General features: G+C 37.2%; 1 protein-coding gene across 12 annotated transcripts in view; it reads right to left on the bottom strand.

The window, feature by feature from the left end:
- DGKI (diacylglycerol kinase iota) overlaps window positions 1-18,573 on the bottom strand; it is a 424,664-nt gene that overhangs the window by 39,124 nt on the left and 366,967 nt on the right. For all 12 annotated transcript variants that reach the window (XR_011539629.1, XR_011539628.1, XM_070617836.1 and 9 more), the window contains one exon: window positions 11,317-11,342. Coding sequence is in view for 10 of the 12 variants with exons in the window: in XM_070617836.1 (XP_070473937.1) it covers window positions 11,317-11,342 (26 nt within the window). In the remaining 2 variants the exon portion in view is untranslated. The remainder of the gene's footprint in view (window positions 1-11,316; window positions 11,343-18,573) is intronic.

Here is an 18,573-nt window from a genome sequence, read left to right on the forward strand (position 1 = left end):
ATGGACCTGAGAATGGAAAAGCTTCAAAATAACCAACAGATATTCCCTGAAAAGTACAATGGGCCAATCAACATGACACCAGCTACAGAAACTCAGCAGTTTTTCCCATTTTTGTGGCTCACAAGCACGAGGGCCCCAGAAAGGACTAAGATACCCAGAGCATTGTAGCTGCAGTGAACTCTCAAAATTGACCAACTAGGACTCCCCTTCAAGACAGGACCCAAAGTGAGGGCAAACTTCTGTGAGCGGAACATACATTGAGCAGAACAGAGACAACAGAAGGAATGAGGTCTGGATGAAAGTGAGAACAAGAGTCAGAGCCAGGAAGTCTGAGAAACAATCTACCATATTCTTAACGGTACACAAAACCAAGAGAAGAATGAGCTCTCTGAGGCTAGAAGAGCTAACTGAAATATTTTTCTTCCTAAAATTCAGATAAACTAATTTCATATGAAAATAGAAACAGAAAGATAATGAGGTAAAAATCTCATAATTATTTTAGAAAAGAGAATAAGGAACAGAATAACATTGGTACAGACAACGAAAGTGCATTGCAAAGACTTGCTCAAAAAAAAAGTAACATACTATTCAAGGGATTTTAAAGACAGCAGTAAAGTGATACATGAAATAAAGAAATAGCATGAATCAGAATTAGAATAATTCAGAAATGAGGTGATATAATTCAACAAAGAACTAGAAATAAAAGAAAAAGAGCATTTTGCAAATTAAGACTAAACTAGAAGGAACATGAACGGAAATAAATGCAACCAGGAAAGCCTTAGGAAAAGTAGAAGATACAAACAAGGAACCTTTTAAAAATCAAAAAAGAAACAAGAAAAGAGACAAAAGGAATGAGAGAGAGAATGGCAAATGTTGAAGATAGGCAAAAAGATAAAACAAACAAATAAAATGATTTCCTGAAGAAAAAAACCAGAGCAAAACAACAGAACAAATATGAACACTTAATTCAAGAAAACTTTCTGAAATTTTCTTTAAAAATTAAAACTATATATTTAAATAGCATATTATATATCTGAGAACAATAATGTCTCAAAGTGTTCTATACTAAGGCACATTTTCATTAAAGTACTGGACATAAAGAAAAATAAAAGATCCTTTGGATATCTAGACAAAAAATGTCACTTTCATAAGAAGAATGATACCATTAGACTTTAACAGTAATGCTTTATACTAGGAGAAAATGGAAAATTTAAAATACCGAGGAGTGAACGTGTGACCCAACGATTTTGTATGCGGCACAACTAATTTTCAAGGGTAAAAGGCTCAGATGAACCCCTATTACATGAAAGAACTCAGGAAATACTATTCCCAGTAGATTTTCCTAAGGAATTTACTAGCTGATGAGGATCAGACAACCAAAACAACTAGAGAGACATCAACATAATGACTGATGGTGAGCATTAACTAGTTACTTCTGCAACTAAGTCAAAAATAAATGTTAAAAGGCAGAAATTACAGTGTGCAGCGGCTATAGGATCTTAACATCAAGTTATAAATCAACAAAAATGCAAGGAAATATATTTTAATGCTTTCAGTAATCATAATTGAATGTGGTAATATTCTGAGAATATTGTATGTTAAAGTGGGATAAAGCAAAAGATTAAAGATGTATATGTGTATGTGTGTCTATATACATCCTTAATCCATATATATCTATCTTATCTCTGATCACCAAAAAGGCTCAGAAACAATGACCAACATGGTAGCACAAAGTGCCCAGCCTGTAGTCTTAAAATACTATTTCTCACTAAAAGAAATTAAGAGGTTTTGGAGAAATGACATCCAGGGCAAGAAATACACTGTCATGCCAAAAATCAAGGAAGTGATCTAAGAACACTAGGCAATGTCAGAGGTCTTAGGAGCCAACCTTAAGGTGCTCCCCCTAGCCAAAGACAGAACAATTTAAACTTCTATAAGAATAAGAAATGCGCTTGACTGAAGCCCAAAATCATATGTTAAAAATCATTCATTCATCAAGATGTTTTTAAAAAATTGGTCATTTTTTTAAGGCAATGAAGAACCAGGTAATTATCTTGATAACCAGATAAATAAGAGGACAGATTCAAACAGTTATTCAGTTTTCCTGTATGGAACTGTGTTACTGAGTAATCAAATAGTAGAGGAGATGAAGCGCCTTTTTATAAAGTGATAGAATTAGAAAAATCCCAATGACAGAATTAGAATATCACTATTTGACAACCCCCAAATAATAAATCTAGGTATTGAACATCCAAAAAAACCAGTGAAATCCAGATACCACTTGTCCCTGATAAAAGAACACACTACCACCGATGGACTTGCAAAAGAGATCAGACCTGACCTTGATCAAGCTCTGGATCCAGTTGCTAATTAGTGGGAAATACAGAGGACAGAGGAACATGTGAGCCGTGTCATTAGAGCTCTTGCACTCAGCGAAATCCAGTCTGTGTGTAATTCTGCAGTTCAAATGGCCTGGGTGCTTCAGTGATAAATTCTCAATAAAAGAAAGGGGTAGATGGGGAACTGGTATTTCAAAGATACTTAAAAGACATACCATACTTCAAAAACTGGGCAAGATTAGACTACAGTATCTAAAGTAGCATATTTGAGTGATAAAAATTTATAGCTATGCAAAAAAATTACTATAAAAATCAGGATAGTGGTTATCTTTAGAGGACCAGGGGGAATGCAATTAGGATGGAGACACATGGAGGGGATTCTATTTTTGGCTTTGGTGATGGGTGTAAGGGTATTAACATGATAATAATATGCTAAGCTATATGTTGTTTTATTTTACAACAAAAACAAAATAACTTTTAAAACCTCATCATACACACACAAGCACAATCCCCACTGTTAAGAAAGACAGTAAGGAACCCATAGATCCATTAAACAAAGGGAATTCAGCGACAACAGTAGATGAACAGGTCCCAAAACTACCTGACATCCTAAAGGTCTCTGCCAAACCCCGAGGACTCGGAGCCACTCTTTGATGTGCCTTGCGTATGAGGCACAGGAAACAGATGAGAAAGCCTGGAACCTGCCCAAAGAGACTCCTACATGAAACTGTGCCCCAAAGAGCTAAATCAGTGTAAGAATGAATAAGAAATAAAGCCTACAAAAGACTCAGGAAGAAAACTTGGTGCTGCGTGGAATTAAAAACGAAAACAAAGAAAACTCTTAAGTGAAGTTACCGCCATCAACTGACCACCACACAGTCTGAATTAACGTCTGTGTTTCCTGTGTATTTTAAACAAGAAACAAGCACACACACATACAAACTCACAAAAGGAGAATTTAATTTATGTGAATCGAGTTTGGTAGTTCTCTGTGGTGACTGAAAACCCCTCTGAAGGACTTTAAGAATCCTCATGCATCAAGTCCAAGGAAATGAGCAGCTCACATAGGATAATCCTAAAACACGTGAATAAAATTCAGTAAAATTGAACAAGAAAACAATTTTGAAGAAATTATCCATGATGCATTCCAGAGAAACAAAGAGATGTAAAATATGAAAGAGAGGGTAAGACACATATGAGATAGCATGAAAATGCCTAATATGCATCTAAAAAGAATTCTAGAAGGAGATGTGTAGAGAAGAGAAAGCATTCAGAGAATGCTTGTACTTAAATGTCGATGTTAGAAAATAAGTAGAAAAAGAATGCAAATAAGCCAAATGATTAGAAGAAAGGAAATTATAAAGATAAGAAACTAATACAACAGAAAGCAAATATATAATACAGAGGACCAATGAAGCTATAAAACAGTTTCTTGAAAAACCAATAATATAAAGAGGGCTCCAAGGCTCTTGTGAGAGAGAAGAGACACACACAAGAGAGAAGCAGACACAAATACTATTAAAAATGAAAAGACAGATGTCACCTCAGGTCTCACAGAAATTACACAGACAATAAGAAGAGATAAAAAATGTATGCCAAAAAATGAAAAAACCTTCAATAAAATGGATGAATTCCTTGAAAAATAGTTACCAATACTTTTTCAAGAGAAATAGAAAATCTGACTAGCCCTACAAACATTAAAGAATATGAATCTGTGATTGAAATTTTTCCCACAAAGGAAATGCCAGCCCAAGACAACTTTACTGTCGAAATCTTCCAAGCTATTTCAGAAATAGATAACTCAAGGGTCATACAAAGTCTTCCAGAGATTAGGAAATGAGGAAACACTCTCCAACTCATTTTATGAAGCTAGGAGTATCATACACGCATTGTACAATAAAAAGGAAAATTAAAGGCCAATCGTACTCATGAACATGGATGTAAAAATCCTAAATAGAATATTAGCAAACTGAATCCAGAAATATATAAAGGAGACGAATATAATAATCAACTTGAATTCATCTCATACAAATTAGATTGGTTTCCATTAGAAAATCAATTAGTGAGGTGTACCATAATAACAGACCAAAGGAGAAAAACCATATTATCACCTCACAGATGAAGAAAAAGGTACTCAATAAAATTCAACACTCATTGAATTTAACAAATTTGAATGAAGGGAAAAGTCCTTAAAAAGCTATCTGCAAGACCACCACCACCAGCACCACATCAGTAAACTTCACACTTATTGGAGACTTGTGGGTGCATCCACTTTCAGATCAGGAACAAGTCAATGATGCTGATTGTCTCTACTTCTATTCAACACTGTCCTAAAGGTTCTAATCAGTGCCGAAAGGACCAGAAAAAATACATTCAAAGCACAATGGCTGGAAAGGATGAAACAAAATTCTGATTACTTACAGATGATATTGCCCTTACAGAATTCTTTCCTCACAAAAAGACCCTTCAGATGAAGCTTATGAATTTAAAAGTTTAACAGGAATCTTGATTCAAGATTTTGAAACAAGAAACTTGAGACATGATTCTAAAAGTTAATTGCATTTTAATATGCCAACAATGGCCATTTAGAAAGTTTTAAAACTATAACATAAAATGCCACTAAAAAATATAAAGTACCTAAGAATATATTTAACAAAAGATAGACAAATCCTTCATAAAGAAAATTATAAAACTCAAGTGATAGGCATTTAAAAGGTCCAATTAGTCTTTCTAAAAACCCAGTTAAATGTAAAGAGATATGGTTTGAGATGGAAAGATTCATAATTATGAAAATATCAATTCTCTTTATAATGACTTATAGATTCATGCAAGTGCAGTGAAAATTGCCACACAAAACTTGATAAGTTGATTCTAAAATTTATATGAAGGAAAGTCCAAGTATACCCAAGACGCTCTTGAAGAACAAAGTTTAGGGCATCTGCTTGCTCTCCCAGATATCGAGATGTACATCTAACAAAGTTAGAGGAATTAAAACACTGTGGCATTGTACAGGAATAGACATATGGATCAGTAAAACAGAAAAGAGAATCTAGAAACCCATGTATATAAGGAGATAGAACTGGCTTTGCAAGTCAGTAAAGGAAATAAATCATAATGACCAGTTATGTATGTAAAAAAAAATCAAAACAAAACTGGACTTTTACCTCTCATCAAGCCACAAAATCAGTTCCAAGATATTAAGGACACAATTGAAAGGCAATTTGTACTATAAAAACTGTACAAGAGATAATGGGACAATATCTTTATGATTATGCTGTGAAAGGATTTCTTTAAAGAACACACCAAAGGTATAAACTACAGAGAAAACGTTCATATTTGATTACATTAAATTAAAGAATATCTATTCCTCAAAAAAGTTAGAAAAGGTAAACCACAAACTGGAGAAAATTTTCAACACATATAGTCAACAAAAAATATTTACTGAGAATACATAAAAATGCTCATGACTAACAAAAATGGGAAAAAATGGGAAAAGAAATAAAGAGGCATTTCATAGAAGGGTAAACACAAACGGCCTGTAAATATATGAAAACAATCAATTTGATGTGTAATCATTCAATACAAACTAAAATCATGACACCATTTTGTGTTTGGGATACCATTTGGCTCCCATCAAATTGGCTAAAAAATTTTAATCAGTTAATATCAAGTGTTGGCAAGGATCAATGGGAACTCTTATTCATTGCAGTTAGGAGAGTAAATTAGAATGACCACTGTGGAAAACAGTTTTGTTATTATGTGATAAGTTAAATATGTGTACAGCCTAACGCCTAACTATACCATCCACAGGTTTAAACCCTAGAGAAATTCTTGCACATGGACACCAGGAGGAATTAGGAAAAATAATGCCCATAGTGATATGATTTGCAATAGTAAAAACAAAAAAACCCTGTAACCCACATAAACATTCATCAGCAGACTCGATGTTTTCATATATTCATACAACAGACAACACAACATGAAAAATTAAAAATGAATATGGTACTCATCAACAAGGGTGAACCACAAAAACACTATTTTGAACAAAAGAAGAAAATCACAGGAGTTAACAACATGACTCAATTTACAAAAGTTCAAAATAAGCAAAATTATACACACACATACATATATGGAATACATATATATACACACACACATATGTTCATATGTGGAATGTGCATATATGTAGTAAAATGATAAAAGAAACAGGGGAATTCTTAACAAAAATGCAGAATAGTAGTTATCTCTATAGGACAAGGAAGAGAACGTAATCACAAAGGCAAAGAGGAACCTTCCAGATAACCACAGATGTTTTATTTCTGAGGGTAGGGGCTGGGTGCACGGTAGTTCCTTTTGGTGACTATTTAAACTGAGCCGATAAATTTAATACATTTTTACAAATATCTTCTGTTTCAGTAAAACTATATATAAACATATATTTATATATAGAGAAAAATGAATCTGTGGTATTCGAGCCAAGAGATCGCTATCGATGCTTGAGAGCTTCAGGCCTCACCACAATGTGCTTCTTTGCACAACCTATTGCCAAATAAAATTGCCTCCAAGAATGACAGTGGGCTCATGCTTGGGCACTTACACTAGCAATTGTGGTTGTTACAATTTTATTTCCAGATACCCCCTACTCTCATCCTTGTCTGCTGTTACTGTTGCATCAAAAAAGCCACCATATAAGATGAGAGCCATTACTGCCAACAGGTCTAGGAGGTAGGACTGGAAAGGGTGCCTGCTTCAGACATTCCAGGGGGAATCAATCAGATCGTTGGCACTTCCTTTCAAGAGAGTCAATTAATGTCTTTTACTTTGTAAGCGGACAGATATTAGTTGGAAGATGACCCTCTGCCAGGGCCCTGGCACAGGTAGCGGCAGCAGAGAGGCATGCTGAGAAGCCTGTAAAATACGCGGGCTAACGTGACAGAACTGAGTCTGAGAGCTTGGAGCAGGCGAAGCAGCATGGGCACAGGAGGCAGCTCCAGGAGCACTTGAAATGATGAAGTGATCGGCACTAAACGCAGAGGAAACTCACAGGACAGGGCAATCCATCACTGCCAAGCTTATCTTCTGACAAGGAGTAGACTCCAGCTTCCAGATGTAACATTCAAACATAATGTCTCCACTGGGATTTAGCATGGCAGGTTTCCCTGAAGCTTCGGTTTCACTCAGTTAACTAATTATGAGAGAATGTGACACTGGTATTTACTTTTTTCTACAGGGACAGATCATTTCCAGCAGGAGGGAGAAGTTGTTATTTTTGTTCTGTTTTGTTTTGTCATTAAAAAGTAATTACTTATGCAGTAGTAAATAAACTCTTGTTAGAGGGAAAAGAATGTTTCTCTATAATTCTCCGATTCAACTTAATGCTGACAATCATTTCTTTTGTTTTGTGGGAACACGGTGGATAAGAGAAGAAGAGCTGGGTGTTAGCACCGGGTGTCAAAATTAACTCTAGCACTTAATAGCTGTGTGAGCTTCCGTGAGGTATTTAGGTACTCAGAGACTGTTTCTCCAACTATAAAACTGAGGATACTACATCTACTCTGTCATGTTATTTGTGAAAGATGAAATGAAATAACGTAGTTGAAGTGCTTTAGCACAGTGTTTCCGCATAATAAGTGCTCAATAAACTTCAGCCCTTATTCTTAGTGACTCAGATACTCTATTATATAAAAAGAAACATTTTACATTTTATTTATGCCTTGTCTTGCCAGTTCTCTATGACCACACATCTAATCACAAACTGAACCTTTAACTTTGGAACTACAAACTAATTGTGTATTCAACATTTTACTCTTCTTCACTTAGATAGCAACAGCTTTCCAATGAAAATGTAACAGTTAATGACAATGTTGAAGGGAACCTTTCTCACTCCACCCCTTCCTGCACACCCTTTACCTTTTCAAAGGCAGTACACCATGCTAAGCCATCATCACTACTAAACCCACGGTGGTTCATCCACTGCTCGGACGGTAACAGCCTTATGTTTGGAATGCTTTTAATAAACTGGAAACTGATTTCACAGATGACTTCCCATCTGACTTCACAACAGTCCCTTGAGGTGGGCAGGGTAGATTTGATTAGCCCCATTTTACAGACAAGGAAACTGACACTAAGAGGGTAAGAGTCAATGAAAGGGTAATCTGTGGGAATGGAGAATGCCAGGGTTATTGAACTTCGGAAAATTAGATTTCTCAAGAATGAAGTCTCTGCTGGGGATAGCTGAAGTGACCAGTAGTTAGGGAGAGATGTCAGATCATTGCTGGAAATCAACAACACAGAAAATCAGGAGGCACAGGGCTTTATATTCCAATAGCACAATCCATTTTCCCAATGTGATCCAATTTTTCTACCCATGAGTTTGAGAAAGCAAAAATGCTACTTCTTACCTCTCTGACAAGCATACTGCATGTCATTACTGTGTACAAATGTAAGCTTGATGATATAATATTCAAAAGGTTTTATGCTAACTATGGTAAATATGAACAATGAAAAACGCATAAACAAAAGAAAACATAGTTTGAGTGTTAGGTAGAAAATAAAATAAAGGATAAACAAAAGGAAAAGAATGTTTTTCCAAGGATTCATGGGCTAGAAGATGATGAAAAATTAGATAAGATTAGATAAATCAGCATTATAATTTTACGTTACATATTTGAATAATTTTTGGACATTGTAGACTCAAACGAAGTGTCATGTACATATAATAAACTTTTTGAAGCCATGAAAATATGAAAGCCTTTTAATTTGGATAATGTTTCACATAGACCAGTTCGTAAAATAATCAATTCTGAAGTGCCATTAATACTGAGCAAGTCACCTTTCAGGACTTCTAAGGACACCAACATACGCTCATAATCTCTTAAGAATTCCTAGTGGACTATAGAATTGCAATTCAGACGCTCATAATCTCTTAAGAATTCCTAGTGGACTATAGAATTGCAATTCAGAAGTCCCACTCACATTTTTTTTGGAAATGGGGTGTAAGTTCTTATTTATAGGAAGGCCAAAGCCAACAAAGGTCATTAAGAGGAACCCTAATTCAATAAAAACCAAACACAAGTTTCTAGTTATCATTTGAACCTGGCAGCCCAGGACCTCTAAATGCAATAAAAACCTAGTCATACCAACACAGACGAGCAAACTAGCATACAACAAAATGTCATCATTAGGTGGCTGATTGCCTGATTCTGACTTAATAGGCCTAAACATAATTTGCCTATGATTCCTCATAGAACATGATATACCTTCACTCCAATATCGGGACAGATTTCATGATGCAGCTGCAGAACAGGCCTGCCGAAAACTCCCTCTCCATCTCCGTCATTCATTCATTCAATAAACATCTTTTGCGTGTTTGCTATTTTGCGGGATCTACATCAAAGAACTCACAGCCTAGCAGGGGAGACAGGTAAATCAAGCCTCAAATTTGTGTGTTAAATTCTAGAATGAGGAAAAATATTTGATGCCACAATAAGTGGGTCAGGAAGCTCTCTTGGAGGATGAGATGATTAACAAGTTCTCAAATGTTAAGTATAAACTGTCTATTTGGCAGAAGGGAGCAGTAACTTCCTGTCAGAAAGAACAGTATGTATAAAAGCAGGGACACATGATAAACTGCCAAGTTCCAGAAATTAGACGTAGTGCCACATGGCCTGCAGAGCACAGAGCACGGGTAGGAGATGAGGGAAAGATGCCAAAAGAAGCAATAAGCAGTAGAGGAAGACAAAGAGTCTATCATTTAGGACTTTCTAGTCCATGTTAAAATACGATATTGGAAAGCTGAATACAATTATTGAAAAAATGAAAAGATTCCATCCTACAGGGCAATGGGAGTAGAATTTTACTACAGAACAATCAGTTTGGTTCTATCTAGGTACACGGTGAACTAAGGAAGGAAATCTAGAGGTATGAATACCATTTAAAAGACAATTTTAAAAATCCAAGTATGACATGGAGAGGCCCTAAACTAAAGCAATGGGGATAGAAAAGAGAATAGAGATAAAAGAAGTATAAAAAACAGAGTTGATAGGATTGAGGGACCAGGAAGAAATGAGAGGATGAAGAGAGAAGCTTAAAACAGCTTTCATAGTCTTTTCATTGGCTGGCTCAATGAATAATGGCGCCCTTAGCTAAATTAGGGACTGCATGAAGAGGAATGCCAGTAGGACTCTTGGAGTCCCCATTTATCCCTCTTTTATAAGATTAATCACATTTTGCTTTATACTTAAGTAAGTGTGTCACTCCACCACCCAACTCTCCACTAGACCCATAAAGCTCCTCGAGGGGAATAATTCTGTATCATACCCCACATTGTCTCTGCATACAGTCCCATAAAGCATAATTGTATAACACGATTATATAGCATAACTGACTCATCGTAGACACTTAATGAACATTTTTGAATGACTGATTGAATAAATAGACAACTCTGAAGGTTAGATGTGACAAAACTATACATCTTATCCTTTAAATGAAATAGTTGCCTCTTAAAATGCAAATAACTCCCCTGAGCTGGGTAACAACTCGCACCACTACCAATTAGCTTCATTTCAGACTCATAACACCCTCTGTAAATCCTAATGTCCAATCTGGAAGGGACTTTTGGGAATATCTACTACAAATTCCCATTTTTAAAGACTAAAATCTGTGATTCAGAAGAGTTACATGTCTGGCCCAAAGTCACAAAAAGCATCTAGTGGTGGGACAGAAATCAGGCAGAATTCATTAAACTTTTCAATATTTGTCAACCAAAATGGTTGTAACAGATTTGAAGATAATACAAGATATCAAATTTAGCTAGGAAGAATTAAGATTTTTAAGGTGTTTGACATTCCACACTAAAAAAATACAAGGCAAACATTTTAGAGACATTTTCTTAAATAATTCTGCCCTCTGACGTGAAATTCAAGGGCTACAGCTCAACTTTTAATCCTCAATTAGTATAAGTAAGATGGATTCTTACCGTGATCTTCTGAAGAGACTGGGGACCTAAAATAAAATAATAAGCATGATAAATCTTTTGTAAGTGATCTGATAATTATAACAACGATCAAGAATAATCTCATGGAAATTATACCCCCCAAATTCAGTCAAATAGAAATTCAATATAATAGATGGTGTAATTAATGAGTTGGTTGCATGGTATATTCCAATCAATAACTCCCAAAGCTTACCTGGATTGGCTGAGTGGTAGGTGTTGGTAAAATGTCAATCTACTGAATGGTGTCACAGGACTGTAGCAAACTTAATTCAGTCTGGATTTACCATACACAGAAAGAAAACTCATAGAAAGGTGGTAATGGATGAAATCCTGTGATGTCACTAAGTGCCCAAGGCCACGCCTCCAGAGAAAATGCTAAGGATGTAAATAAGCACTAAATTGAGCATCTATACATAAAAAGAAATCGACTTGAATAGTTAAAAATGAGACAGAAGTAAAAGAAATAGCACGTAACCTTGTCATTATTGTTTTTTGTTTCCACGCTTTGTGGAATTTAATGTTTGAGTGAGCATGACATAGACCTTCAATGTGTTGGCCTTGTGTCCCTAAACCTCTGAGAATCAGGATGAGGGAAGAGGGTGACCACTGGGGCCCCACAGAATGTTTACAAATCAATGACTTTTGCATACCATTTGAGGATCAGCTCTAGTTATGGTAGTAAGATACCAATGGAGCATCATACCAATCCCTTTCACAATAAAAATCTTGTTTACTTCCCCAGCTGACTACTAACTGAGTTACGTTGAGGAATACACACAAAACCTTGTAGATGAATTCCCCTCAATCTTGAAAGATATAGTCTTGACTACCAACTCATTCTTTTCTTGGAAGAAAGAGATGCATAATACCATATTCAGAGGTGTTAGGATTTTGAAGGGAAAGGCAAGAAATCAGTTGGGAGGAGTCCTCTCCTCTAATTGATCAGCCTGCCAGAGCCCAGAACAGGGAGATGACCAAAGGCAAATGCGAGAATTTGGTAATAAAGCTCTCATTGATACAACTAATACAAATGTTGGGGAAAGAATGATTCAGGGGATGCATAGTGGTTGAAGGAAAATTTTACCTACTTTGGGATGCTTGGTCCCCCGCTTTACTTTCTCTACTGATCAGTAATGTTTTTGTCCATCATGTGAGGAAATAGTAAAGTATAAAGACACAGCAGTAACAGTGAGATAGCCTTGAATTTCCATTAGTGGCAAAGTGTGAAATTGTTTGAACCCTACAGGTCTCTTCAAGTAAACTTTTGCATGTGAAAACTACAGAGGGTCCCAAGATTTTGTGGAGAGAGAATGGGCATCTGGGAGATGGACACAGAGAGCAGTGAGAGGGAACCTAACGCAGTTCTAAGTCATCACTGCAGAGCTGGCTCCTTAACAAACACCACTTGGGCTCCCCAGGTGCTGACATATCCTCTCCTTCGAGTTCTCCTATTCCATTCTGTCCCATACCAGTCTTCCCCACTAGGTTCTGAGCTCCCTGGAAACCAGGACCTGAATAAAATGTATTGAATTGAATTAATTTCAATATCACCACACCAGTGTTCAGACTCAGATACATTCTGGGGCTCCTCAAAAAGTCACCATGTCACCTTCAAACTACCTTCAGGATAAGTTTGCTGCCTCCTAGGCCAGCCGCGTGGGGAAAGCCTAGGGAATGAACCTGAAGCTCCAGATTTGTGACAACGTGGGCAGTCTCAGAGCCAAAACACATCCAATGTACCCAGCAAAGAGATACCCACAGTCTGCCTAAACGATTAGGAAAAACAAAGGGGAGAAGGTTTTGAATAGAGGTGAAATGGGATCGGAAGATGAGTCTAAAGAGTGAAATAAGATGAGATAACTTCTTAAGCTGCCTAGGGCATAGAAGAGTGAGCAACAAGGAAACATCTCCACTCCAGGTGTTTTCTGATGGGAAGTAAGCAAAAACACATCTTGGACTGTTTGCAATTCATTTCTCATAGAGCTATAGGGACAAAGAAAAGTCCATGGCAATGGATGGCTGAATGTCTCAGGTAGAGGGCCCGTGAAGCCGGCTTTGGCTGCCTTTCTAAAAAAGCAAAGCACTAATATTAAATCTGAAAAACTCCAGATGACTCCGTTAAAGTCCCAAGGGGCTGCATTCTGCGATACATCCAGGCAGTGGGGAAGAACTATCGATTTCAGAGTGTTTTTTAAGGATTAGAGCCACGTTGAGTTTCTGTGCAGAATGTCTCCCACACGCCTGGATTTGTGGAATTTTAAGCCATATGGAGTATTTCAATCCTCACTCAGTATTTCACCTTTCATGGTAACGAGTCACTAAATTATATGACTGAGACATGCACATCATCCATTATTGCTGGAAATGGGCATAAAAAGTTTTACAGAACTTAGCTTAGGAGAGAAGCAATATCGTGAAATCAGCAATATGAGTAGTTATTTTTAAAACAGAGAGCTTGAATCCCAGGAACAGATAACCTTCCTCAGCCTGACAACTGAGGAATAAATGCACGAGAGCTCACTGCTTATTCCTCCCACTGCACCTGAAAGACTTGTGGTTTTGCCCCTGACTGTTTATTTCTCCTCCAAACACACTTCATCTTGGAGCTAGCATCTGCTCTCACCGGGTAAATTATTACCAGCACTCAAGTAACTCCAGAATTTAGAGTTCTCCTCCTCTCTTCTTTCCTCATCACTAGTCTTTTATTACAGTCTATAGAATATTTATATTTGATTTTGCTTTGTTTTATTTGTTTTAGTGGGGTTTTTTTATGTTTTTATTTACATTTCATTCAGATTCAGCAAACTAAAACAAGAAAAACAAAAACTCAAGTCCTGCATTTAAAAAGTTTGTCTTATTTTATTAAATCTTAATAATTATTATTCAGGTTTGAATCTTTCCATTTGTGTTGATTCAAACCAGAGGAGTAATTATTACTTGAGACCCTATTAAGTACCAGGCCCTGTGCCTAGTGATGGGGATACAAAGATGAACAAGATATCAGTTTCAAGGAACTTATAATCCAGTGAAGAAGAAAAAGATGTAAACAAATGATTACAATTCCGTGAAAAAATGTAATGATCAAAATATACATGAAGTAAAGAGGTAGCGAGGAAGTGAAGGAGACCAATTCTGTTCCAAAAGAGTGAAAGAAGGCTCCAGAAAGTGAGAACCATCTGACTAGGCTCTGAAGGATAAGTAGAAGTTTATTAGGTAAAAAAGAAAGGAGAAGAATTCCAGATAGAAGCATATGAATTCCAGAAAGGCTTATGAAAAGGAGAACAGATATGAAACTTCATAAGATGTGATCAGATATACAAGTAACCCAACGTTGCTAAAATGCAAAGGAGTAATAAAAGTTAGGACTAGAGACTTAAGAGGCGGGGGCCATTTCAAACGGCTTATAATTTGTCTTGTAAGCTAAATGCAGCAAGGATCTGAAGCAGAGACATTGCACATTCTCATTTGGGTTTCTGAATGGGCAGGCTGTGGAAAGCAGATTATAAAGGAGCAAGAATAAAGGCAGAAGACAAGTTCAAGACTATTTTTGCAAAACTTTCACATTAATTCCTCTGCTCTTAAATTCTTTTTGAAATTCATGGAAAATAACAGGGAGAATGAGAAATAGGAAAGGAAATATCATCTTTAACTAAATGAGAAGATGCCCATAAACCGGAATCATCATACATGAAGAAGAGCTACCAAGTATAGGAAAAACCGGACAAGTTTCAGGGAGACAGAGAGAGAGTGTTTCAACCCTAGTCATCTTAAGAGACATGAGCTACCCCATGCACCACAGAACCTACGACAGAAGGCCCTCCACTCTGAGCCAGGGGTCCTGCTGTGAGGAGAATCAAATCCCAGAGGAGAGTGCTACTAAGAAAGAGTTTAAAGACAACAGACCCAAAGTCAAGCTTCCAGAAACACACCAACCTACTATCCCTAATTATCCATCTCAAATTAGCGGTTCCAAAAAGGACTCACCCAATGCAAATATGAAGGATGAACAAAACGGAACCAGCATGACACCCACACACAAAATACCCCAAAAAGAAAGCCGGTCAAGGATCTACTGACACACAAAATGTAGGCTGGGAACACGCCAAAAAACTATGGCACGAAGCAGGTAAAATCTGTGAACAGATCTCCATGAAATTTAGCAACGGAAAACGGGAAGGAAGGCAGGAAGGAAGATCGAAAGGGAGGAAGGAGGAAGGGATGGAAATAGAGCCTCTGTGAACAGAAACTTAAAGAAACACGATGATCAAGAAATAGTTATAAGACGACAGCAGAGTTGAAAAAGCAAAGGTTTGCCCAGGGTCTCTGAACTAGTAAGTTATAGAAAAAGCTTGAGGGCTCTTTCCATTGTGTCACCACTCTGCTGCAAACAGAAAATTAAGAGGAGGCGAACAATTAAAAATGCATTGAGAAATAATCCATTCATTTAGTCATCCATTCAAGCATCTGCTTTGTGGAAGTCTGTTCAGCTTTTTTTCATTTTGATTGACTTCTCTGTGAATTTTGACTTGAAGATTTGCTGGTGAAAGTCCCCTTCCCAATGTTAACTCTGCTCAGTAGAATATTCTCTCCTTCTATTTGAAGGCAATGCTTCTCAAGTGAGGGTACACACAAGAACTTAAAAATAACGGAAGCCCCAGGAAAACAAAACACTATTATTAGATGGGGGATATATAACTTAACCGAGAGAAATTAAAATGTTATTTTTAAATTGAAACCAACATATTATGGACCCAAAGCAAGAGTCACTTGAATTCTTAAAATAAAGCAATAAACGTAAAAAAAAAAATCTGTGTTTTAGGCAGTCAGCTTCAGGCTATGTCTCCAAGGCCACTAAGGGGGTCAGTTTGTTCTCCTCTGGAATAGGGGGATTTCCAAGGAAAAATCTCATAACATGAAATTATCCAGTTAAATACAGCTATAACATTTTGGAATGAATCATTTTATAAGATTAATGTATGTAGACATCAAGAATCTGAGGGACAGAGACACAAATCATACATTGGCTGGTGGCTACTGTATTGGACAAAGCAACATCTAGACCCTGTCATCAGTCACTAAGACCCAAGGAATCTCTAAGAAACTCAAAGATAGTTATTTAGATTGACTTTCATCAGCAAGTTTCCATTCAAGGCCTCTAATCTTTCAAGAAGATCAATTACAATGCTTAGGGACACTGAAAAACGTGCTCCGTTTTCTAGCAGCAAAGTAGTAATACATCCATAAGAGCAAAAGAGTATTATATTTATGAAGGCAAAAACGTCTTTAAGAAGTATTGCACTTCTCATGATGTTTTACTGTTTGTAATCAATAAACCTAGAACTGAGATGATGGGCATCATGACTATTTCAGCCTTTATAATGTGGTATAATACTTTGCAACATATTTTAAGTACATGCATTTTCTTGGCCCCTTCCATGAAATGCTCTAACCCTACAAGCTCATCCTAGACAATTTCTTTTTTATTTAAATGAAACTATCTTCATTCTCCTGTTTTTCTTTGAAAGCCTCTGTAATATTTTGCTTTTCTTTTCATCTCATGGCTTTAATTCAATAGGATCTATGGCTTTTCTAGTTGGCTCTGCCTTGGAATGTCTGTATCATTTCCTTCCTTGGAAATAGATAGGAGGTCAATAGACTATCCATTTTAGATAGAGTCTTTCCTAAAGATAGATTAGACAAATATTGGGGACCCATCCTACATGGGTCTATTACTTTTTGGAGAGAATCATCCACCATTGAATGTCAATTTCCCTTTCCAGTGTCCCTAACACATATACAACTATTTAGCATTTCTAAACTATCACCTGGTCAGGAGTCAGCCAAGGGATGGGTCACCACATAGAGGTGAGCTTGGAATAAATATACAGGACAGGTGTAAGAGCCAAGTCTAAATAGGCACAAGTGTAGAGATTCATATTCTGAAAATACTCAGCAATGGAGTATTTCTCTAAAACTATGGATGGGGAGGAGAGCTCTGAGATGTTCATACTTACAGCCCAGCTGGAGAGGCTGGGGCACCTTCATTTCCCGGTTACCATCATAAAATTATAACAGAAAACAAACGAGGAATGCTGGGGTGAGCTAGAAGCTGTGCTACCTCTACACTCCACTCAGCACACTACAAATAAACAAACTCTTCCCTGGCTGTGAAGTCCTCGTTGGGGAACAAAGAAGTACACACACTGACAGCAACTCTCTCTCTACATGTACTTTATCAATTTTCCTTTTTATGCCTGCCTTTCATCTTTACCCTCCAGTTTTGGGGATGAGGACCACAGCAAAAACACCACCTCCTATAAGCATGGGGTGAGCATCCATCCTAGTCAAGAAGGAAAAGAGAAGCCTCTGGTCCCTAGCATTATATCAGCTCTGAATGTTCTTGCCCTCTTTCTTTTGTCATTCAACTTTATTTTTTCCCTCTCATTACCACAGCCCTGAGACTTCCCTGAGCTCATCTCATCCAGCTTCCTCACACTTTGGTGGAGTCCAATCTTTGTATAAAACAGCCTCCCATCATGTGCTAATGTTCTTCTTTCTACTGAAGAACATCAGGAACATTCAGTCCTGAGCCAAGTTCCCCAGGACTCATTCCCCGCCTGAATCATTATTTCCAGTTATCTGTTAACAAACTCCTGAGACGTGGTCCAAATGGAAACTGACTTCCCAGCTGGACGCTCCTTCCAGGGATATGTCAAGAGTCCACACACCCCACTGCTGCAGAAACACCATCTTTTATTTTTCTCCTGTTTTACCTTGATGTGATGATGCCACACAAATTTATTTCCTCAAACTACTGATAGACAAAGAATTTTTACTTAAATCAAGCAAGCCAAGGGAAGATCTCCTGTGATTTGAAAGCACGGCTGGAGATGATCATCTCTGAGCAACAGCTTTTCTCCCTCGAGCTTCCCTCAAGCATGTGCATTGCCTGAAAGACTGCTATGTCCCGCCTATGACATCATTTTGAGGGCTTGATGGAGAAACAGTGAGATCATAGATCTACGTAACATCTTAACCACCATTACTGTAGTCGCAAAATATCTCTAACTAGGTAAAAGAGAACCAGAAATCCCTTGGCGCTAAGAATCTCCATCACTGATTCAATCCTCTCTTTGTCTGCTCTTCCTCCCTCTAATTAAGAATATTGCTATTAAGACAATGAACAAAGCACATACGGTAAAAAGAGCAGGCGAGGATGAGAGGGAGAGAGATGAAAGT

The sequence above is a fragment of the Equus przewalskii genome, chromosome 4, assembly GCF_037783145.1.
Source record: "Equus przewalskii isolate Varuska chromosome 4, EquPr2, whole genome shotgun sequence".
NCBI classification, from domain to species: Eukaryota; Metazoa; Chordata; class Mammalia; order Perissodactyla; family Equidae; genus Equus; species Equus przewalskii.